Below are 23,406 nucleotides of genomic sequence, written 5' to 3'. Positions count from 1 at the left end.
ATTAAAGTTTCGATTGGGGCCAAATTTCAAATACATCCTTCTTCCCAAGACTCTACTTCTCTTCACACAACGACTGTAAAAGAGATCTCTTGAGATCTCTCTCTCGGACTCTGCCACTTCCTAAAACCCTAACGCCATGTCGAAATCCGTTCTCCTCTTTACACTTATCGCCCTTCTTCCATTTCTCACCTATGCCTTCTCCCCCGAGAATCCAACAGATCGTAAAGTCCTCGTCTTACTCGATGACTTCGCCATCAAATCTTCCCATTCTTTGTTCTTCAAGTCCCTCCAATCTCGAGGTTTCGACCTCGATTTCAAGCTCGCCGATGACCCCAAGATCGCCTTGCAGAGATATGGACGCTATTTCTACGATGCATTGATCTTGTTTGCCCCAACAATTGAACGTAAGTCCTTGTTCGTTTCGTCCTCTGTTGGTTTCGTTTTTGAAATCTTGTGCTTTTTTTTTCTTTTTTCCATTGGAAATTGGAGACATTGGGTCAAATGGGGTTTCAATTATTTGGAATTTTATTAATTTTTAGTTATTATGTTTTGAGGTTGGACTAATTAGTCGTAATGGATTGTATTGGCATTGTGGTGATTGTTTAAGTTTTCATTTATTGGGTTTTGTAGGCTTTGGGGGATCCGTTGATTCTGCTGCTATACTGGATTTTGTGGATTCGGGCCATGATTTGATTCTTGCTGCTGATTCTAATGCATCTGAGTTGATCAGAGAAATTGCCACTGAATGTGGTGTTGATTTTGATGAGGTAGGTGGATATCTACGACATGTTACCTATTTATCTGTAGCATAATTGTCAACCCCCTACGAGTATGATATTTCTTCTGTATACTGTAAAAAGATTCTACTAGAATTTTTCTTTTTGAGTATTATTTTTTCTACAGTTTCTATGAGCAAATGTATTGTGTATTAGTTTTGTCAACCATCTGCTTCTTTTCTGCACTACTTATACTTATATGAGAAATATTATGCCAAAGGATCCAGCTTCTGTAGTCATAGACCACACCAGCTATGCAGTATTAGAGACTGAGGGTGACCATACATTGATTGCTAGTGATGATTTCATCAAGTCCGATGTAATTGTGGGAAGCCAGAAAATTGAGGCAAGTACTATATATCTTATATTTTGAAAGATGATCATGTGTGAAGACGAGAGATCTTGAATTCATTTTTTGTTTTCTTACTTTAGGTTTTGTATTCTTCCATTGTACTATCTCTATTTCGTATTTGTAGTTTTCATTATTGTAATAATTTTTATTTCTAATTACTACTTAATGAATGTTCCACACAGGCTCCTGTACTTTTCCAGGGGATTGGCCATACTTTAAATCCTGCAAATAGCTTGGTAAGATACTTGGATAGTGTTTACTTTACAACTTCTTCGTAGAATGTGGTTCTAATTAATGCTTCAGGAAGTTACTACATAACTCTGGATTGACATCATCAGTTATCTTTATTAAACTCTCTTCTTTTATTCTATAGGTGCTCAAAGCTCTATCAGCATCTCCCGCAGCTTATTCTGCCAACCCAAAATCCAAGCTATCAAGTCCTCCACAACTAACTGGATCAGCCATCTCCCTGGTTTCAGTCATACAGGTCTATTTTCTATTAAGTTTCTGCTTTCCTTTCTTTGGATTTCTGTTAATGGTTTGTTTCTATGCTACTGGAGTATGGAGTTTGATAAACAAAATGATTAAGTATTGAATAGGTACAATGTGGAAACTGTATCTTGTATGATTGGTGGACTTAGCTTGTATCTTTTATCCAAGGACCTTTTGACTTTGAGACTTGGGATTACTTCTTTAAACTTTGGGCTATTCAAGCATGAACTTTGACAATATTTCTATTTTCTTCTAAGTTTTCTTTTGGTATCCTAAATCATTAAGGCTTCTCCTTTTTATCCATTTGAGGGGGAGCTGCCTTTGACTTACTTTTTAGTTGTAACTTTTTTAGTACATATTTTCTTGTTGATTAAAACTCATGCTGATGCTGGCCTTACAGTTCTCTTATTATTATTATTTTTTATAAAAGGAATTGACAGTTCCTTCTATGTTGCAGGCAAGAAACAGTGCCCGGATTTTGATCTCTGGATCATTAAGTTTGTTTAGCAATCGGTAGGCAACACTTAACTTATTACCCGAAACAAGCTTGATTTATTTTCTTTTTCTGGCATCTCAGGATCTCATGGTACTATATTTCTCTCTCTTGTTTATAGATTCTTCAAATCTGGGGTACAGAAGGCTGGGAGTCCGACCAAGTAAGTCAAAATGGCTGAACTGTATTTGTTGATAAAAACATATTATAGTTACTGTGATTCTTCTGATAAGACATGGTTGATGTTGATAATCATTGTGACATCTTAGTGTGAAATGATGTTTGCTTAAATTGGTTTGTAAATTGAAACTTGAATTGGTAATCACTGATAAATAATTTTTCGTTCAACCATTATATATAAGTATGATATTTTCTAATGAGTGGTGGAAAGCAATTATGAAGCTGGAATAATTATTAGTGAATTGTTGCTTTGGTCCTCAACAACCTTGATTGGAATCGTTGACGTGCATTAGATCAGTTACCCACACACATTTATATGACAGATCATTTATGAACTGTTGAAGACACTTGTTGAATAGATTATGTTGTGATACAGATTTGATAAGTCAGGCAACGAGCAGTTTTCAGTTGAACTAAGCAAATGGGTTTTCCACGAGAGAGGTCATCTTAAGGTGAGGCATTTCTTCGGTTGCCTAACATGCTACTACAATTGAACTTTTTAGCACTTTCTACTCTATGAATTCAGTCCAGAATTTGATTGTAGATGCTAATTCTAACTGTCGCATTGTAGGCTGTGAATGTAAGGCACCACAAGGTTGGGGAATCTGATGAACCGGCAATGTACAGGATTAATGATGAATTGGTAATTTTAAGGCTAAATGTAATTAATGAGATGGAAATATTTGAGTTATTCTGACCTTTGGATTTTGTTTAAAGGAATATTCAGTTGAGATTTACGAGTGGTCTGGTAAGACATGGGAGCCATATGTAACTGATGATGTTCAGGTGCAGTTTTACATGATGAGCCCCTATGTTTTAAAAACTTTATCGACAAACAACAAGGTATGAATCAGTTTTCTACAATTGTTTTTTGTTTGATTTTACCTATGGATTTGATTGGACCCAAATATTTATAGATACTTTCTCTTGTAGGGTCTTTATCACACAGCCTTCAAAGTTCCAGATGTATATGGAGTGTTCCAGTTCAAGGTTGAGTATCAAAAACTTGGCTACACTACCTTATCTCTATCAAAGCAGGTAATGTTTAAAATTTATCTTGATGCATACTCTAATTATGGAGGGAATCTGCAAGTTGATGGATCCTCCCATTTTAGCTAGAAGTAAATTGCCATGTTTCTTTTTTTTTCTTTTTTCCCATCAGTGTTTGGAAAGTATGCTAATTCTCTTTGTTTAAGATGGAACTTGATCGTTTTTCTGCCTCTATGAGCATTCACCTTAGTACACTATGTACATGGGTGAAGCTATTCATTATTGGCTTGCTTAATAGTTAACCCAACAGGTAAGTGAATGCTGTCCATCTGATCGAGAAAATAAGACTAGGATATTAGTTTCTAGGTAGGTGACCATCCTGGATTGAACCCATGATCTTTTTAGGAATGAAATGTGAATGAACTTACTTTGATGACTAATATATTACAATCCAAGGCTTACTAGTTTTCTATCATTAGATAATAGATTCTATAAAATTCCTCTTTCCTCTAAAGTTTTCCAATTCAATCCATTCATACAGTTTATGAATGAATATTTTGGCATAAAGAGTCCATCCATCTACTCTATTTACAAATTATAAGTGGCACGCTGCACAAAACACCTTGTGTTGAAAATATATCCCTACTCAGCTTGGGATTCAGTTGAAAAGGCAGACAATGTTGCTTCTATGCCATATTGTTTCACTCTCAACATCACTGCTGCATGGGAAAACTAATGGTCTGTTATTAACCGGCTTTTTTTTCTTGAACATTCTTATTTTGCAGATTCCAGTGAGACCCTTTAGGCACAATGAATACGAAAGATTCATTCCTACAGCTTATCCATACTATGGATCAGCATTTTCAATGGTATGGCTTTTTTATGTGTCTGTTTGAGATAGGGAATTGAGAGGGAGGGGAGATGGGTTTTTCACTCCCAAATCTCATACCCTTTATGGCCCTTCTCCGTTTGAATTTCTATTTCATGTTGTGTCTTTACATAATCACAATATCAGGTTTAGATTTGTTAACCTTCGATGTACAACCCATTTTTTAGTTTTTATAAAATACGTTTAATTTCTTTTACCCTATTTCGATAAATCTTTGTTTTAAAAAAACGAAAATTACTAAACAAATATAAGGTAAATGAGTCTTTTATCATCAATATCATTAAGATTTCTGTGTTCTTTTCAATTGATATTTCATGTTCTTAATGTATAACTTCATGTTTCGAAATTGGTAAATCATAAGAATTAAATTTTATGCAGATGGCTGGGTTCTTCATCTTTACTATTGTTCACCTATACAACAAGTAACCAACTTTGCAGATGCATACGAAATCAGTGTAAGGATGCAGAGCTTAGTTTCTTTTTGTTATTGAATTATTATTTGAGCTCTACTTCTTTTGCATACTTGAATTTTCTAGCGTTGCTGCTAAAGTTATGGATACTTTAGTCTTAGTGATTAATGTAGAGAATGACAATTTTGTTGAGAAGCAGCTCTTGTTTTAACTATAGATTATTCTATGTGCAATGTTGCACCTGGAGATTATAAGTTTATTTTGTCTTTTCTTTTCTTTTCTGATAGTTGTAATGAAAAATATCATTATAGGTTTTTTTTTTGGGTATGAACTGAGATGAGATTCGAATTTCCAACCTCAGAGATGAAAATATTCTTAAATATAGTAAAATGTCAGTAATAATATATTAATTAAAAAGAATTAAGACATTAATATATAAGTAAAAAGAATTGAGATGAAAGTTTCCAGAAAAGTAAAATGTAGTAATGCTAAAGTGGGGTGTGGGAAAGTCATTTTTTCCATGTCACATAGGAAAAAGACCGATTTCTACCTCTTCCTACAAATAATATGCTTTTGCCGCCATACTTTTCTTCTTTCCTTTTCTATGCACAAATTTCTGGCTTACGGAAAAAGATGGTTGTGTGGAGGTCAGCTCTCTCCTACTTTTCCTAACTATTTTCATCCTTCCTTTACTTCCGAGTCTCACATATGTCGATGTCAAATATACATGTTTAACATGTTTTCATTATTTATAATGAGTTGTTTGAAAAGTTACCAAAAAAATTGGATTAGTTTTAGGAGTTTGAAAGTTTGTGAGATGTGTTTTCAAAAAGATGAGTTTTGGAACCTCAAAAGTCTAAAATGTTCTTTTAATAAAACCTTAAAAAGAACTCGAATGATTCTTTTCCTTTGTATGAGATGCTTCCCTGTGAAAACTTGCTTTTCCATTAACAAGTGATGTTGAACGGCGATAATGTGAAGGTTTGGATGGAGGTGGAGAGGAGGCACGACGACTTCGACGACGACTAAAACCTAATAAACTATTACATCTTACGTGAGAAGATGGAGAAAATATTTAAAAGAAGAAAATTGAGGACAAATACAGTTTATGGAGGAGAGAGAAATTTGGAGTAGAAGATGAGGTAAAAAAGATTTGTTTGATATATATATTTGAACGAAAATTTTAGGATTTGAAGGAAGTAAATAAGATCAACTTCTCATTGACATCTCAAGAATATCTCACAATTTCAAAATTGGAAATACTCAAATTATATACTTGTTTTTGGCGATTTAGTATGATTTTATACAAGTTTTATGGGATCAAAATTTGACATTGCGAGATATTTATGAGATACGTGCAAGATGTTTGCGATATTAAAAAAAATAGCTAAAGAACTTCATCAAACATTAAATCACCTAAGAGAAGCAAACCTAATTTGGAGTTGTGTATTTCAAATTTGAACATTGCAAGATATTTACAAGATGAAAAAGAACACATAGAAAAACTTCTCGAACATGTAAAATCGCCATGAATCACTTAAAACAAATATAAAATTGATTTGGGATTGGACATTTGAGTTTAAAAGTTGGGAGATGTTTGTGAGATTAAAAAAACTCTAAAACATGTGTAAAATTGTTTGAATCACCTAAGACAAATATAAGATTTACTTGGGATTGGATATTTGAAGTTTGAAAGTAGCGATATGTATGCGAGATATATAAAAAAAATGGTAGCTAAAAAATCTCTAAAGCATGTATAGAAGCATATTAAACCACATAAAACAAGTATATGACTGATTTGGGTTGGATATTTAAAATTTAGAAGTTACAAGATATTTGTGAGAAGAAAAAAAAAATCCTATAAATTAAGCATAATACAACTTCAATTCGTTAAATCACCTCTACATCATAACATTTATTGGATGTTCAATATTTCAAATCTGGAAGCTACGAAAACAATAACTAAAATACTCGCTCAAACATACTCCTACCCATCCTAAATCACCTAAAAGAAGAATACAAATGATTTGGAGTTAGGTACTTAAAGTTTGGAAGTTGAGCGAGACACGTGCAAGATATTTGCGAGATAAAAAAAAAAAAAAAAGCTAAAAAAGTCTTAAAAAACATGGGCAAAACCACCCTAAAACACCTAAAACAAGTATATAATTTTTTTTAACAAGATAATCACGAGAAGTTTGTGAGATAAAAGAAAAACAATAGCTAAAAGACTTCTTAAAGTAGGTATAAAACCACATAAATACATATAAAACAAGTATATAATTGATTTAAGATCGACTAATTGGCGTTTGGTAGTTGCGAGATAATCATGAGATGTCTATGAAGTATGTGCGAGACAAAAACAAAAGGCTAAAAAGCTTTATAATTCATGTATAAAATCATCCTAAATCACCTAAAACAAGTATAGTAGAATTTGATGTATGAAAATTGCAAAATATTTGCAAAATAAAAAAACATAAGCAAACAACTCTATAGAATAATGTAAAATCATCCTGTATCACCTAAAGTAAGTATAAAATGAATTTGGGGTTGGATATTTCACCTTTGAACTTTGCCTAGATGTTTGCGAGATTTTGGTTTAAATTCTATTTTAGTACCTAAAATTTGTGTCTTAGTCAATTTTAGTCCATAAACTTTCAAAAAGAGCATATAATTTTGGTCCTTGCCATTAGAATTTTGTTAAATCTTTGACGGAATGATGTGATGACTTTTATATTTGGATGATTAGACTACCAAATAAGGTAATCACTCTTAACAATCTAGGGTTTTAATTTTTAATTAAAGGCTAGATGATAAATTGATGTTTTATCGAAAAACTCAAAAACTCATTTTCTTCAATATTTTGATCATTACCATTTCGACGCATTGTCATTCTACTTAACTTTCTCAATTCATATGTTAGATGCAATTCATGCATGTACAAATTTTTTACTGCCTCAAATTTGGGATATCATGTGATTTATTGATGTGATATTTGTGATTCATTGACGTGTTATTTTTCTCTTTCTTTCCATTCTTTATTCATCTTTTTTTTTTTGGCATTTTGTAATTCATTGTTTAAATATTATGTACAATTGCCTAAAGTTTAATATACATCTGTTGTACCTATTTTACTTTTCTAGTTTATTTCACCGTTTCCATGAATGTTAACACTAATATATCAGCTCTATTTTATTTCTTTTTATTCTAGGCAATGTCTTTTCAAGATTTCAATTTGAAAAAATAAAGGTGGAGAGTAGGAAAGGGGATATGAGTGATTTAATTTTTTTTTTTTTTGAGAAAAACAATAAAATTAGTTGTTATTTGGGTTTATTTGACTTAAGTGTGGCATTGATAAATAAATTAGTAAGATTCTTTTGTTATTTATCAATTAATTAATATGATGAATCTTAAACTCAATCACCCAAATATAGAAGTCACCCCATTGAAAGTTAACAAAAATCCAGAGACCAAAGTAAGATTTTTCCAAAAGTTTAAGACTAAAACAAATATTTTCAAAGATTTAAAAACTAAAATAGAATAAGATACAAAGTTTAAGGACCGAAATAAGATTTTTAACTTGAGATCTTTGTCGATGTTATTGAAATTGTTTTGTTGATTTTTTTTTTTTTTTATCTAGTCTCTATTTAATTAATTCATAATAATTATAAAGTAAAACTTTAATTTTAATATGGATGATTATAATTAAAGCGGGATTAATTTATTTTTTTAAGAATAACTTGTAGACATTTTCTCTGAAAAACCGAAATTTAGAGTATATCTTTCGGTGACTAAATTAAAAATATAAGAATGTAAATTGGACTCAAATTTAAAACGGACTAAATATTTTATGTTTAGAAATAAAATGTGAGATAAAAAGATATTTTTCCTTTCTTTTTCCAAAGAAAAATCCCAATTACTTTCCAAGTTTTTGAACTTTGAAGGATTCAAAAGATTGAATGTACATAAATAAACTAAAAAATCTAATTATTTTATGAAATATATATAAATTTCAATTTAACAGTATAGATTCAATGACGTTTATGTTAATGAATTTTTAATTTTATATGTCACATTCTTTAAATTTGTTTTCACAATTTTCCTCATCCTAATATCAATCGTGAAAGAAATAATAATCCAATCGTGTGATTAATTAATTGCAAAGCAATTTTCCTACTTAAGATGCAAAATCCAAAGCAATTAATTAATTAATTGGACACATATCTTTAAGCATGTGATAAATGTTTTGTGATTTATTTTTTTTAATATTATGTTATTATGTTCAAGATAATGATAAAGTTTTACAATATGATCATCTTAAGTCAGTTTTAATTTGTCATGCTTTATTATTACTTCTTTTTATTTAATTATCTCTAAAGTTATATTACTTGTAGAATCTTCTTTATAAAAGTGTATTGGGGTTTCTCACTCTAATTTATTTTATTTAGTTAATTTATTATGATTTTCACATAATTTAAAATTTTTAAGCAATCAATAATTAATAAACATCATAAAAAATGTGTTTAATTAACCGAAGCATGTAATTGGATTAGTAAGACAATTGTGTTTGAGACGTTGAATTGAGTTAAGATATATGATGCAATTTTTTTCGATAAAATTTATTTTGTTCTTTTTTAAAAAAATCCAATTATACATATTTTTCTAAAATTTCCAACACCATAAAATGCTTAATTTTTTATTCATTCTCAAGCATAACAAATTCCTACAAAGTAGACATATACTATGCATTAATTTTAAATTTAATTTTTTTTTTTGTCAACACTCAATTACAAAATATGTTTCTTTTTTTCCATTCCTAAACACCAAACTTATTAATGTAAAAAGAAAGAAAACTTTTCATATTTTCACTGTTACATATACTATTACTATAACAATATAAAAAATTATGAATTTCTCACAATATATTACTATTATTTTTACCATTATTGACATATTGTTACGATAGCATCAAATGTGATAGATTTGTAATTTTAAGTAAATATGATAGAAAGAATAATTCAATTATATTTATGATTAAGACTCGTTACGATAGATGAATTAATAAAATCTCATTATGAATACACTAAGTTTTATTATGGAGTGGTAACAGTATCACTGAGTGTAAGAGAAAAATGGTTATAACCTGAGCTACAAATGTAGTATGAAGTACGTTTATTGATTTCCGTCGATTAGTTCCTACTTTCAAAACCTAACTTATTTCATAATTAACTTATTAGGTTAGATGTCATGCCCTTCGTCTTCTTGTACTCATTTCTCCTTTATCTCATCTTTCATACTTCAAAAAAAGTTTACTTTTGATGCACCATATTTCTCCTCTTGACACATCTGTGACTAAGGTAAATGCAGATCTTTAAGTTGAATCCACTTAAGTTCAAGAGGATTTTGGTTGTGACAAGCTCTAGATCCATGGCCATCTAACAACATTGGAAAACCTTTTTCCACTCAAGGGGTTGAGGTAAAAAATCCTAATCTTATTACTTGGAGGAGTAAGAAGCAATGTGTTGTCGCTAGGAGTAGTGCTGAAGAGATCTGGATGCACAAAGTTTTATCTGGTCTTCACTAGGCCTGTGAGTTACCTATGAAGCTCTTCTGCGATAATAAAGCTACTATAAGGACATCCAATGAACCCTAATTTCCTTTAACAACTCCAAAATATATAGGCACTTTCAACCTCTGCTAGAACATTTTTTTTCTACTTTGACATGTTTCACCTGCAACCCAAAAAGAAAAAGGGACTATATTACTAGAGTCAAATCCATATTTCAAGAATCAAAGGAGAACTATTTTCATCTTCCCATTCGTTTTAATTTTACTTGCTTTCCAGTAGGATCTGAAAAACAATATCCAAACCAATCCTAACTTAAAGCACTTGCCTCGTACTTAGGTGAATATCAAAAAGCATAAGATTCTTTCCTTCATGCAAAAGCCCATTCAGAATTTTTTGTCTCTACTAAATAAACGGGCACTTTCTCCCACCAATTAGGATAGGTTCACTTGACTAAGGTAGATGCTGTAAAATGCTCTACACATAGTTTGAACCTACTAAATAATTTACCACCATTAATCAAAAGGCTATGATGGTATAAAGGTGTAACACTGTAGGCCTAAGATTCGAAATTCGAATCCCCGAATTCCCCCTACGACCTAACAACCGTCATCCTTACTTGTAAGGCTTATTAGAGTGAAAGTCGTTCCCACAAACCAATACGAGTCCTTTTAGTATGATTTGTCATCACTCACATACGGTCTAGGAAAATTTCCAAGAGGTCACCCAACATAGAATTGTTTTGAACTAAGTAGTTTTAACTTTGAAATTTTTACGATCGAGCCATCGAAAAGGAAGGTGCACCTTATTGGTATAAATAGTAACTTTTAATTCTTTTGAGTCTTTCTTAACCTTACTTTCATGTTCTGAAAATCCCTTCCATTTAGATGTGATATCAATTCATTCATGTTCTACCAACTTTTGCTTTGTTCGTCCCCAAACCACATCTAATCCTCAATAGGTAGTAGCCTAATTGTAGATCATGGAGAATATAGTGACTCCTTGCATCTAGTCAAACAAATCATCAATTCTGGATAGCAAATACTTGTTCTTGAACGTCACCTTGTTCAATTCTCTATAGTCAATGCACAGGCACATCGATCCATCTTTCTTCTTGACAAATAATATTGGTGCTCCCCAAGGTGACACATTAGAGGTCAGATAAAGCATTTGTCCAGTAATTTCTGTAATTGAATCTTCAGTCCTTTTACTTCAGCTGGGACCATTCTATACATAGCTCTCAATATAGGAATGGTGCCTGGCTCTAACTCGATAGTAAAGTCAAATTTTCTATGAAGCGATAATCCTAAAAGCTCTTTTGGAAAAACATAGGGATATTCCCTCACCAATGACTTAGATGTCAAAAAAACCTCGAGGTCTCTAGTATCTATAACCTAGTCAACATATTCCAGTACCCTGGTTGAACAGCTTGTTGGCTTACATGGCCGAGGTGATTTTGGGTAAAACCAGAGTCCCAACCCATTGTACTTGAAACTAGTCTCTTCACGAGGATTAAAAACTATTTCCTTGCAGGAACTGTCTATGCTTATATGATTAGTAGATAACCAATCTATGCCTATGATTACATCAAAATCTTGCATATCTAGAACTAACAGGGTTACATCTAAAACATGATGTCATTTCTATCTGACATGCTTTAACCTTTTCTTTCAACAACATAAGCTCTCCAGACGAAATAGACACTGATAACACATGACCCAAGGACACTACTTCGAGACAAAAATGCTAACAAAGAGTGAAGATATAAAAAAAATGCAAAGCCTCAGAGTCAAACAATACTAGTACATATTGTCCCAAGATTAGGAGCGTACCTGTCACCATTGTGCCAGCCTTCTCGACCTTCTACTAATTATTGGCAAAACCTCTTCTATGCTGGGATGTAGAACCCTGGTTCTAAACAACCCAAGACATTTCTTGAGGGCATTTATCAGCTATGTGCCTCACTTACTTGCATCTGTAGCAAACTCCGCTCCCGACCAGACAATGACCTAAATAGAGTTTTCCATCGCGACAACAAGTAGGTATCTCTTTTATGGTTCCTCCTGCCTCAGCAATCTCCTGCTGGTATCGCAGAAAATGCCACTTGGCCTCAAATTCCTATGTGGGGCAGCAAGCTACTACTCAGGCTTTCTCTTTTGTCCTATGGATGGTCCCTTCCCTAAAGTCTTTGGCAGGTCATCATCCTCATGGGCGCTCATATCTACTGTCAGGCACAGTGCTTCAGCTTGGGTAGTAGGCTTGAAAGCTTGAACAAAACCTTGAAGATCCTTCTTCAGATCTTTGACAAACCTCTAAACTAATGTAGTCTCGATTAAAACTAACTTATTGCTAAATAGAACATGTCAAACTCCTAATCATACTGCTCTACTGTCATTATTACGCTTGGTAGAGAAAGATTTAGTATAGAAACTCTCCTTTAATTGCTCTCAAGTAATCTAACTCACATTTACACCAAGCATCCTCTCTATGGCTTTCTCACTATGTAGGAACACGACACACTGTACCTTCTGGTTATCAGGACATCTGATGTAGCGGAATATGGACTTCGTAGAAGTTATCCACATCTCCGCCTTGGTGGGTTCTTCCAATGATCCATCAAAAGTCTAAGGCTCATACTTCCTGAAATCTCACAGATACTTTGCCTCAACTGATAATTAATCCGACAAATCCTAAGGTATAATTGGAGCTTGAATAGTGGCTCGCTGAGCTAGCTAGAATTGTGCCAACGCTTCTATTAACTAATCTCTAAACCTCTGCTCCAACTGGGTTGACAAAGTAGCAATGTCCGCATGTCCAAATACCCCCAATTTACCTTGTCTTTATGTTTTCTTTATTGCTTAGTCTATTGCTTTCATTTTCGTGTCATCGAGCTAGAGTGTGAAATTTTGACATTTTCATATGCAAGCCTGCCAAGACTAAAAAATCTCAATATGTACTATAGGAGAGGCATAGTAGTTGTGAATCCCCACCCAAACTTTGTCGCAATTTTTGCAAACTAAGCTTTTTCTTTACAATCGACAATCTTCAATACTTCAATATTTCAATACTTTCAATACTTTCATTTATGATGTTTTCAATAATTTTTTTTCTCTCACGTTTTATAAAACAATTTTCTCAAGAACGTGAAGGGAGGCTACATTATATCACGAGTTTATCCGCGGATTTCGAATTTTGAACGGCTAACTTGTTGACCGAGCAAAATAACTGTCGCACAATTGTGTTTGAAGGGTTACGATTGTGACACGTAGCAGACTGACCTTCCGACTGATTATGCCCTGCTCCTCAGCCTCCTCGACCACTCCTTTGTGCACCTCTACATGTCGGTATTTTTTCTTTAAATTCTACCACCAAAATCCTTCACAATTAAATCGTAACATTCTAATATAGTTTAATACAGACAAAGTCATGTGCATAAACATAAACTTGTATTAGTCATATGAACAAAAATCAAAGACTCACATTGTAAGTCAATCTACTAAACCTAAAAACTTAGGCTCTGATACCAATTATAACAATCCAACTCCTTATACTAAGCTGAAGTCATTACTTTACATTTAAAAGAAAAGAGGAACAACCAATTCTTTAATAAAAAATTTCAAACAAACGTCCATAAATTATGATTTGACAAACAAAAAAATTTATTATGTAAACATAATTCAAGTTCGAGCCATATCTAAGTTTTGAAGAGAAAAACATAAAATAATTAATGAGTTTAAATAAAATATTTAAAGACAAAATACTGAAAGTATGAAATGAGAAACGAAAGCAAAGAGTAAGTTCTCATATGGCATGTCACGAGCTCTTTCTGTTGTTCACCAGCTTTTTTTTACCTCTATTTTGCCTGAAATATTAAACATAGAAAAGAGTAAGTATAAACACATACCAAGTAAGGAACCCACTATTGGCTAGATTAGGTGTCTGTTAATTTTGCTCCCACTGCATCTCAAAACTTGTGAACTTGTTGAACCAATTGTTAGTTGAGGCAAAGCATTTGTGGATTTTAGGAAGTATGAGCCGATGACTTTTGATGGATCTTTGAAAGGCCCCACCAAGGCAGAGATGTGGATAACTTTTATGGAGACCATATTCCACAACATGAGATGCCCTAACAACCAAAAGGCGCAGTGTGGTATGTTCCTACATAGGGATAAAGGTACGATATAGTGGTAAACCACATAAAGGATGCTTGGTGTAGATGTGAGTCAGATCACTTGGAAACAATTCAATGAGAATTTCTACGCCAAGTTTTTCTCTACCAACCTTAAGGATACCAAGCATCCGGAGTTCCTAGACCTGAAGCAAGGCTAGATGACAGTACAACAGTATGACCAAGGGTTTGACATGTTGTCCCATTTTGCCCTTGAGTCAGTCGTAACTAAGATTGCCAGAGCTGAAAGGTTTGTCAAAGGTTTGAAAAAAGATCTTCAAGGTTTCGTTCGAGCTTTTAAGCCTGCTACCTAAACTGAAGCACTACACCTAACAGTAGATGAGTGCCTCATGTAGATAAAAGAGAAAGCTTGAGCAGCAGCTTATTGTTGCCCTGCAGAAAAATTTGAGGCCATGTGGCACTTTTCGTAATTGTTAAGGAAAGTGGAACCATGAAAGAGATTACTTGCTTTAGCTGTGGGAAACCTCATTCAAGTCGTTGTCTGGTCGGGAGTGAAGTTCGCTACAGATGCAAGCAAGTGGGGCACACAGCTAACAGATACCTTTTGAAACCGTTCGGGGCTATTCCAAACCAAGGTTCTACATCCTAGCATGGGAGAGTTTTTGCCACTAATCAACAAAAGGCCGAGAAAGCTGGCATAGTAGTCACAGGTACGCTCTCAATCTTGGGACACTGTGCACTAGTACTGTTTGACTCTGGGTCTTCACATTTTTTATATTTTTAATCTTTGTTCACATATATGTCTAGAAGTAGAGTCATCGGGTTATGTGTTATCGGTGTCTACCTCTGCATATCAGATAGAAATAGAAAATCACGTTTTAGATGTAACCCAAGTAATTCTAGACATGCGAGATTTTGATGTAATCTTAGGCATGGATTGGTTATCTATTAACCACGCAAGTATAAACTGTTCTTGCAAAATAGTAGTTTTTAATCCTCATGCAGAGTCTAGTTTCAAGTACAAGAGGGCTGAGACTGCGGTCCTACCTAAAGTCACCTTAGCCATATAAGCCAGCAAACTGCTCAACTAGGGTACCCAAAATATGTTGGCTAGTCTTGTAGACACTAGGGAGAGTCGAGGTTTCTTTGACATCTAAACCAGTGGTGAAAGAATATCCCAATGTTTTTCAAAAGAGCTTTCAAGATTGTCGCTTCACAAAGAAATTGATTTTGCCATTAAGTTAAAGTCTGACACCGTTCCTATATCGAGAGCTCCGTACAGAATGACCCAATCGAATTGAAAAAACTAAAAATTCAGTTACAAGAATTACTGAACAAAGGGTTCATCCGACCTAATATGTCACATTAGGGAGCACCAATATTGTTTATCAAGAAGAAAGATGGGTCGATGCACCTATAGATTGACTATAGAAAGTTGAATAAGATGACAGTCAAGAACAAGTATCTGATGCCCAAAATTGATGATTTGTTTGACTAGTGACAAGGAGTCAGTATATTCTCAAAGATTCATTTACGATTAGACTTCCACCGTGTTGAAGATTAGAGTTAGAGACGGTGACATTTTCAAGACAACCTTATGTTCCAAATATGGGCATTATAAGTTCATTATGATATTCTTTGGTTTGACAAATCGCATTACGAGTCTTTTTAGCATGCTTTATCCTCACTCACATGCATCTTAGAAAATTTCCCAAAAGATCACCCAATATTGTTCCTAAACTAAGCATGCTTAACTTTGAAATTTCTATGATTGAGTCATCGAAAAGGAAGGTAGACTTTGTTGGTATAGATAGTAACTTTTAATTCTTTCTTAACTTTACTTTCATGTCCTCAAGATCTCTGTTATTCAGATGTGATATCAGTTCATTTATGTCCCCTTCCTAAACTCAAAGATGTTACAAAAGAATCCTAATATAAGATCCAATTTCTCATCCTTCATTTAATTTAAGGAATAGTAAGTTCTTTACCAACTTCACATCACATACTAGGCCTACTATACACAAGCAAGTATGAAATTCAGAAGGAAGAATAACCATCAACTAGAATAGTGAAAATATGTCAATCCATCATCAAACCAATATAGGGCACAAGGTTTCACAAATACCAGCCCACTATAAAGCATCTCAGATTTCTTAAGCTTCTTCATTGCATAAACATGACCTGTGATTTTATCTCTACAAGTCTAACCTGAAAAATATTAAAGAAAAAATAACTATCAAAAGAACCTTTTCAAAAAACTAACAAGATTCATAGTAAGATCTCTTGTATGTACATCCTGGTAAAGATAGATTGTAGATAGATAGATAGTAATCTACATTTGTCTTTAGACAACTAACAATAAGTGAAAAGTGAGAAATAAAGAATGGACGGGTTTTAAAAGTTCAAACAATAACATGACAAAGGAGTTAGAAAGGAACCTCACCCAAATGCACCCCTTCCTATAATTGTTAAAAGTTCAAAGTCATCAGCGCCCATTTTATGCCTACGAAGGCGCGTGTATTCCGTCTCCTTCTGTTCTAAATATTTAACAGAAATTTATTTCGTCTTCCTCATAAACATCTGCATCAGCAAGCCTCCTCTAGAACACCCAACATCTGTCAAAATATCATACTTAAAAGTTAAGATATAGCAAAACAAGGATAAAAACATTATGATCACTTCAATATAAGTGCATATATTACATACACGAATTCTTTGGCCCCTGCACATATTTTCTTACAAGTATTATACTTCTAGTCTTCTAGATCCCATGGAAAACCATCAACTGTAACCATACCATTTAATTTATTTAAACATAAAAAGTATACATATATATATAAAAAAACACCTCTCCTTCCTATCTTGCAATGATTTCATTTGAGATCTGTAATGGTTGTCAATATCTTGCTTGGCAACCTCAACTTTCTGCTTCGTCGTACTTGAAGGTACATCCCGAACCTCATTTACATACAGTTTCCTTCTTTACTCTATTTTGGAACTTCTGAAACCAACTCCTTGCTGAATCCATAATAACTCTTTCGATCATGATCAGGCATTATTTTTTTCCACCAGCTTATATAAAGAGATCATGCAAACTCATAAATGAAGCATACAAGAATGATTACAGATTATTGCATGGCCTAGTTGGATAATTTCATATTGATCAATAATAAGGATAAAATACCAACAAGAGTTAAAATTCTGCAAAAGACGAAACTGAGCAATACAAAAGAATACAAAAGTCTCGTTGCAATCGAAATAGATTGAGAATTCAGAAGCCGTCCCCATATCACCTTCCCATACCAGTAGAAGCCACAAGAACAATATCTGATGATCAACATAAAATTACCGTTATCACTATATTCTGGTTATTTTACTTAGTTTCACCAAAATTTTCTTCTCCCAGTCTCCTACCCCTAAAAAATACCAAATAGACTGTTGTAAGGATGCGAGATAAGTTCAAAAATTTCTTGATGGTGATAACCCCCAACTCCCTTCTAAACTCCATTAGCCTACACTAAAAAGGGAATTTAAAAAATGAAACTAAAAATTTATACCCTTAAAACCCAGATAGCTCCATGATACATGTTCATGAAATTTCCTCGTAAACTTAAATCCCTCCAAATAAAATTCTCTCGAGTGTTGATCACAAACCGTCATGATTGACCATGAATTTCTTCAGCAAATACACGTTACACCAAAATGTCCAAGCCGGCTAACTCAATCAAATATGTTCATCGGAAACAGGGTAAACATATAAAACATTGGTGGGGCCTGTCCATTACCGAAGCATTAAAGAGTTTCTCACCTCACCTCAAAACTCGGAGAACTTTTCTTCTAAGACGTCATGCTCCATATAATGGAAATCTCAAAAGACAGCAAAGTACAGTCTCTAAACGGGGATAAAATGACTTCGGTTATTCAGAATAAAATCACATTTTAGCAGAATAATGAAGTACATAAGAACTGCGACAAAAAGTTCAAGGCAACCAATGTTGGAATGAAAAATAGTATGCTTGCTTGTAATGTCCAATTGTCCATACATGAAAATAAGGAACCAATATTTACTATTCTCAGACGGAAAAGGTAAAACTGTCGAACACCATCTTGAAATTCAAAAAACATACTTCTCAAGCTGAATAAGTTAAGTATTAGGCTATTAGCATCTCAGACTTTGTCTTGCATTTGCAGAGAGAACTTCAGTCACATCACAAAGAGTACCAAATTTGAGACATTAAGAATTTAACTTCACAAAAGCTTAAGCCTTCATCATATCGTGTTGACCTTCCATAACACCAAAGTTCTAGAAATTTCTTGAATTTCTACCGAATTGTTGCAGAGGCACTTAGTTGTTGGATTTATTCTTTTTTTTTTTCCTTAAATTTGTCAGTACGTCCAGAAAAATTCTCACGGGAGTGAGACTAAAAGAGTGTGTGTGTGTAAGAGAGAGAGAGAGTCGTACGTCATTATCCATATAGGCTTCTGCAACACTCGTCTATGGTTTCTCGAATCCTTTTTGGTTTGCATGTGCATTGAATGACTCTGGACCAAGTTGATGGCTCCGGTGGCAGAAATCTTAGGAGCATTTCCTCTACAATTCTCAAAGCAGATAATTTTCTCTCTCGCTTAAGTAACCTTACCACGAGCTCATCTAAAAACAGCCTTCCATCTTGTGGTGGATTAATCCTCTCCCTCAAAGTTTCCAAAAAGATATTGCATGTGTATGAGTCAGGGTCACAGCCTTCATCGAGCATACTATTTAGAAGATCAATGGCACGGGTGAGATTATCCTGCCTACAAAGGGCATTGAGAAGTATATTATAGGTGACTACATCTGGTCGGGACTTGGGCTCCTGACACTGCATCTCATAGAAAAGCTTCAAGCCCTTGTCTACGGAGCCGACATCACAAAGACCTTTAATCATTGAACTATAAGCCACAACATCAGGCTTAAGTCCCTCACCGAGCATGTGCTTCCACACTGTCAACGCCTCCCTTAGTCTTCCACTCTCACATAGGCCATTAAGTAAGACACTGCAACAAACTACATTGTGCCTCATATCCTGACTCATCATCTCTTTCCACACAAGAATTGCTTTTTGGCTGTCACCTTTTTTAAAAAACCCCTTCATTAAGGAGCTGTAAGTGAAGGCATTTGGTAAAAAGCCTTTGCTTAACATTTCCTGCAAAATGTCTTCAGCTTCATCTGGCTTTTCATCTCGACATAGACCATCTATAAAGGCACCGTAAACAACAACGTTGGGTTTGCATCCCTTCTCTGCCATTTCTTTCCACAGCCTCACGGCATTTTCAGACTTGCCCTCCTTAAATAAACCACTGATGAGAGACGAGTAAATGTACTCATTTGCCTTTTGTCCTCTCTCTTCCATAGAAACCAAAATGTGTACTCCATCCTCAGCCCTTCTTTGTTGAACAAGACCATTAATGATTGTTCCATATGTGACTCGATTAGGAACACATTTACTCGACACCATTTTCTCCAAAAGACTAAGAGCTTTGTCCAACTTTCCCTTCAAGCACAACCCATGGATAAGGGTATTATAGGTCACTTCGTTTGGAACACAACCTTTGAGAAACATATTATCCACAAGCTTTGCCGCTCGACTCAAGTCACCATTCTTGCATAGTGCATCAATCAATACATTATATGTCACGGGATTTGGAAGGCAGCCTTCTGCTTGCATCTCATCCAGCAAAAACACTGCCTCGTCTACCCTGCTTTCCTTACATAACCCATTCATTAATGTACTATAAGTGAAGACGTCGGGATTGCAGTTTTTCAGTGGCATTTCTCTAAAAGTGTCAACAGCTCTATCTATCTGTCCTAACTTGCACAGTGTCTTAATAATCAAATTATAAGTGAGTAGATTGGGCTGAAAGCCTTTCTTATTGGCACCGAAAACGAGCAAATAAAACTTGAATGCGTATGAAAAGTCCCCCTCTTGAATAATTACGTTAAGAACCGAATTGAATGACTTTACAGTCTGCTTACAATGAAAGTCGTTGGCCATTCTGTGAAAAAATTTCACAGCTTCCCCAGGTAAATGAGCTTTCCCGCAAGCCTTGAAAATGAGGATACAAACAGTTTCCTTAAGGACCCGCCTTTCACGTTTCATTCTATCCAAAACTTGGTGTATCAAATGGAATTCTCCAGAAGTTGCATAGTTCTCGATTAAACGATAAAATGTTGCATCCCCCACCTTATAGGAACCGAATTGGGGGCCGGATTTGAACATTTGAGGTGATATCGAGAGCTCATTTTGGGCATCCGGAGTTGAGTTGGAAGAAAGAGGAAGAGAGGAAAAATACAAGAAAGGGGGAAGGCGCGCCGGCTTGTGAAGAGAGATTGCGAGGGGGTTTAATTGGTGTATGGAAAATTTGGGCATGGGATCGAAAGGGTTTCAATACAGCGCAGAATCAGAAAAGTATAGGGTTATGAGTAGAGTGAGAGAGAAGCATAGGTTGTGGTTTGAGATCCGGGATGCTGCAAGCGCAGTGTTGATGAATGAAAGTGAAAGTGGAAGGCAAGGCCACAATCGCCGGCTGCAAAACTCTACTGAATCTCAATGCCTGACCAGTGCCCAGCACCGTCTAAATCCAAGATGGTAGATGGACTTCAACGCCACAGCTCAGTTGAAGAAGTTGAAATTTGATTGATTTGAGGAGACAGAGAAAACAAACAAATACAAACTATGGAAGAGGGAAAAGGTAAAGAAGAAAGAGGAGTGTGAGATGGAAGACCACCGAGAAATAATAAATCAAACGATTTTGAAAACTTATCTGGTTGTAAATTAAAATTTTTAATTATCACTGAAATATTTATAAAAAATAGCTAGACTTTTTATAAATTTCTTAATCTATTATCTCTATCATATTCTTTGAAAAAAGAATGTATCTTCTTTCAACAAGTTAAATAAAAAGGATAAAAAGTTAAAATTAAATTTATAGGTATACTTCAAAGCTTTTAAATATTTTAAAGCTTTTATTTAAATTTATTTTCTAACTAATGTACTATAATTTACTCATCATCGAATATAACTGATGTTACATCTAAAAGTCTTGTAAGCATTTTGTTAACTCATGGACCATTTAGTAAAAGCAGGGATGAAAGTGTTCGTTTTGAAACTTCAAAGGACCAAAAATTGCAAACAAACAGAAAAAAAATAAATTATGACAAAATAGAACTTTACTTATTTGCTTAGTTTTTTCCTTTGTTTATGGATATTGAGTCTCCCCTTCCCATTTAAGAGAACGAGAAAGGTGTATGCTTTCCTATTTCCAGAAATTGTGAAGAGTTGGACTGAGTTGAGATAAGTCCTAAAATAACCAATCTCACTGACCTTTAAACTTCGCCAAACATTAGGTGATAAAAAATACAACCTACTGCTAGTAATTTGTTGGTCACCCCAATATATGAAAAATTATTTTTTGGTTAAATTATTTCAAATATCCTAGAAAAATTATAAATTCTTGGAAGAGTTAGTACACAACTTAATTTAATTGCGGCCATTTTTTTTAAATCTAACAACATATAAGCCATAACATCTAACACATAAAACTTATTTGACTTTTATGTGATAGAACTAATGGATATGTAATTCAATAAAAACAATTTCTTGCAAATAAAAAAATATATATGTTGCCGCAATGACTTTTAATTGTATCAAAGAGTTTTAAGGAAGAGAATGAACTAGTTCTGAAATTATATTAGTGTACTTTATAGTGAAATTTTGACTTAGGACAGGTTTTCAAGTCATATGAAGCTTATTCACAACTCAAGGTTGGGGCATGCATTTAGTAAGTATTATTCATCAAGTTGGGAGGCCCGACCAGGCTCCGGTTTTTGACATAAACTATATCTTTTCGAAACTTGAATAGGTGGAAGCATGCCACATTCATCAAATGAGAAGGGTCAACCTTATCTAAACTTTCCTTTCATGCATAATTAAGTCATGGTTTTCTAGTTAAAATTTCATAAAGACAATTTTTTCTTTTAATTTGAATCTATCCATAATCATTATACATAGTTTAATCTGAATCCAAAATGAATGAGGCAATAGCACACACTCTAACCAATTGAGCTATTCCACTAAACTTATTCCATTAAAGATAAAAAATTAGTATATTACATAAATAACTTGCTCTCTTGATAATGTGTGAAATAGATTGAAAAAACAAACATTTTACGGAATGATTAGTCAACTACTAAATAAAATTGTGCATCTTATAGTGAGAATTTTATAACATCAAAATTTTGGTAGAGAAACACAAAAAAAAAAGGAAAGATTGATTGTTTTCAAGTAATTAACATTAGCTAGGTTATATTAGTTTGGAGCTTTTAAATTTTATGATCTCATTATATACAACATTATAGTTTCATATATATAAATGTATAGTTTTAAATGACATTGTCATTTTGGAAGAAAGATAAGTTTTTGGATGTTTTTTTTTAAATTTGACACTTTTCAAACTTTTAGCTTTATTTTTAATTAGAAAAACCTTATATTAAAGGTTTCAAAAACAAATCAAACTAATTATAAGTATTGGAGATCAATCTGGCTATAGTCAGTAAATATATGGTATAATTTATAGCATATGTCAATAATTTGAAAATAAATTTAGATATTTTTTTTATCTTTATTTGAGCTAAAAATATCATTATCATTACCATATTAAATTCATCACATGTGATTCGACGCAACAAATTGATATATTCTATTTAACAAATTGTATTAAAACTAATAAAATGTGACAAAAGTATTGTGTTTTTTGTGGATATAAGATATGGTTTCATTTTATCGATATTTTTAGATACAAGTAAGAAATTAATTAATTATATTTTATGAGATTAGGCTATAAATAAATAAAGATGATCAAGTTTATATTATCTTTAAAAATAAAATAGATTTTTATATCAAATGTATAGTAAAAGTTTAAAAACATATTAATATTGAAAGTTAAAAAATCAAATAATCATAAAATTGATAAAACCTGGAGATGACGTAGGATAACTATTTGATTTTAGTTTTTTTTTTTTAAATTTTTGAAAATAAAACCTAAACACTACATGCACTTATTTGATTTATTGGTTTGCTTGTTTACCTGTAGGAG

General features: G+C 33.4%; 2 protein-coding genes across 9 annotated transcripts; one reads left to right on the top strand and one right to left on the bottom strand.

The window, feature by feature from the left end:
• Positions 1–51: 51 nt before the first annotated feature.
• LOC103498431 (dolichyl-diphosphooligosaccharide--protein glycosyltransferase 48 kDa subunit) lies at positions 52–4,909 on the top strand. Its single transcript, XM_008461033.3, has 13 exons — positions 52–404; positions 631–767; positions 997–1,122; positions 1,311–1,364; positions 1,502–1,615; positions 2,078–2,133; positions 2,235–2,276; positions 2,670–2,745; positions 2,865–2,936; positions 3,011–3,136; positions 3,227–3,331; positions 4,069–4,152; positions 4,551–4,909. Exons 1-13 carry the CDS (start codon positions 137–139, stop codon positions 4,596–4,598), a joined length of 1,308 nt encoding a protein of 435 aa, XP_008459255.1. The 5' UTR covers positions 52–136; the 3' UTR covers positions 4,599–4,909.
• Positions 4,910–16,209: 11,300 nt separating this feature from the next.
• On the bottom strand, positions 16,210–21,041 carry LOC103498433 (pentatricopeptide repeat-containing protein At4g20090). Of its 8 annotated transcripts, none has more exons than XR_007815508.1 (5): positions 18,737–21,041; positions 18,083–18,166; positions 16,981–17,292; positions 16,718–16,889; positions 16,210–16,482 (listed from the first exon to the last, which is right to left on the bottom strand). XR_007815508.1 is itself a non-coding variant. In XM_008461034.3 (2 exons), exon 1 carries the CDS (start codon positions 20,679–20,681, stop codon positions 18,741–18,743), a length of 1,941 nt encoding a protein of 646 aa, XP_008459256.1. In that variant the 5' UTR covers positions 20,682–21,041; the 3' UTR covers positions 16,210–16,889; positions 18,737–18,740. The 8 variants fall into 8 exon arrangements, 1 of the variants encoding a protein (XP_008459256.1); XR_007815507.1 differs by having other exon boundaries at positions 18,088–18,166; XR_007815509.1 differs by lacking the exon at positions 16,981–17,292.
• Between the last annotated feature and the right edge of the window lie 2,365 nt (positions 21,042–23,406).

Source organism: Cucumis melo, chromosome 11 (assembly GCF_025177605.1).
Source record: "Cucumis melo cultivar AY chromosome 11, USDA_Cmelo_AY_1.0, whole genome shotgun sequence".
NCBI classification, from domain to species: Eukaryota; Viridiplantae; Streptophyta; class Magnoliopsida; order Cucurbitales; family Cucurbitaceae; genus Cucumis; species Cucumis melo.
Note: the sequence above shows the minus strand (reverse complement) of the source record. Positions and strands in the feature narration are given on the sequence as shown.

Excerpts from the sequence above, each read along its gene's own strand:
- LOC103498433 (XM_008461034.3), bottom strand. The coding sequence starts at position 20,681 with ATGCCCAAATTTTCCATACACCAATTAAACCCCCTCGCAATCTCTCTT.
- LOC103498431 (XM_008461033.3), top strand. The coding sequence starts at position 137 with ATGTCGAAATCCGTTCTCCTCTTTACACTTATCGCCCTTCTTCCATTT. Across the intron at positions 1,365-1,501 it reads TAAATCCTGCAAATAGCTTG|GTGCTCAAAGCTCTATCAGC; the intron begins GTAAGATACTTG and ends TTTATTCTATAG. Across the intron at positions 2,134-2,234 it reads TTAAGTTTGTTTAGCAATCG|ATTCTTCAAATCTGGGGTAC; the intron begins GTAGGCAACACT and ends TCTTGTTTATAG.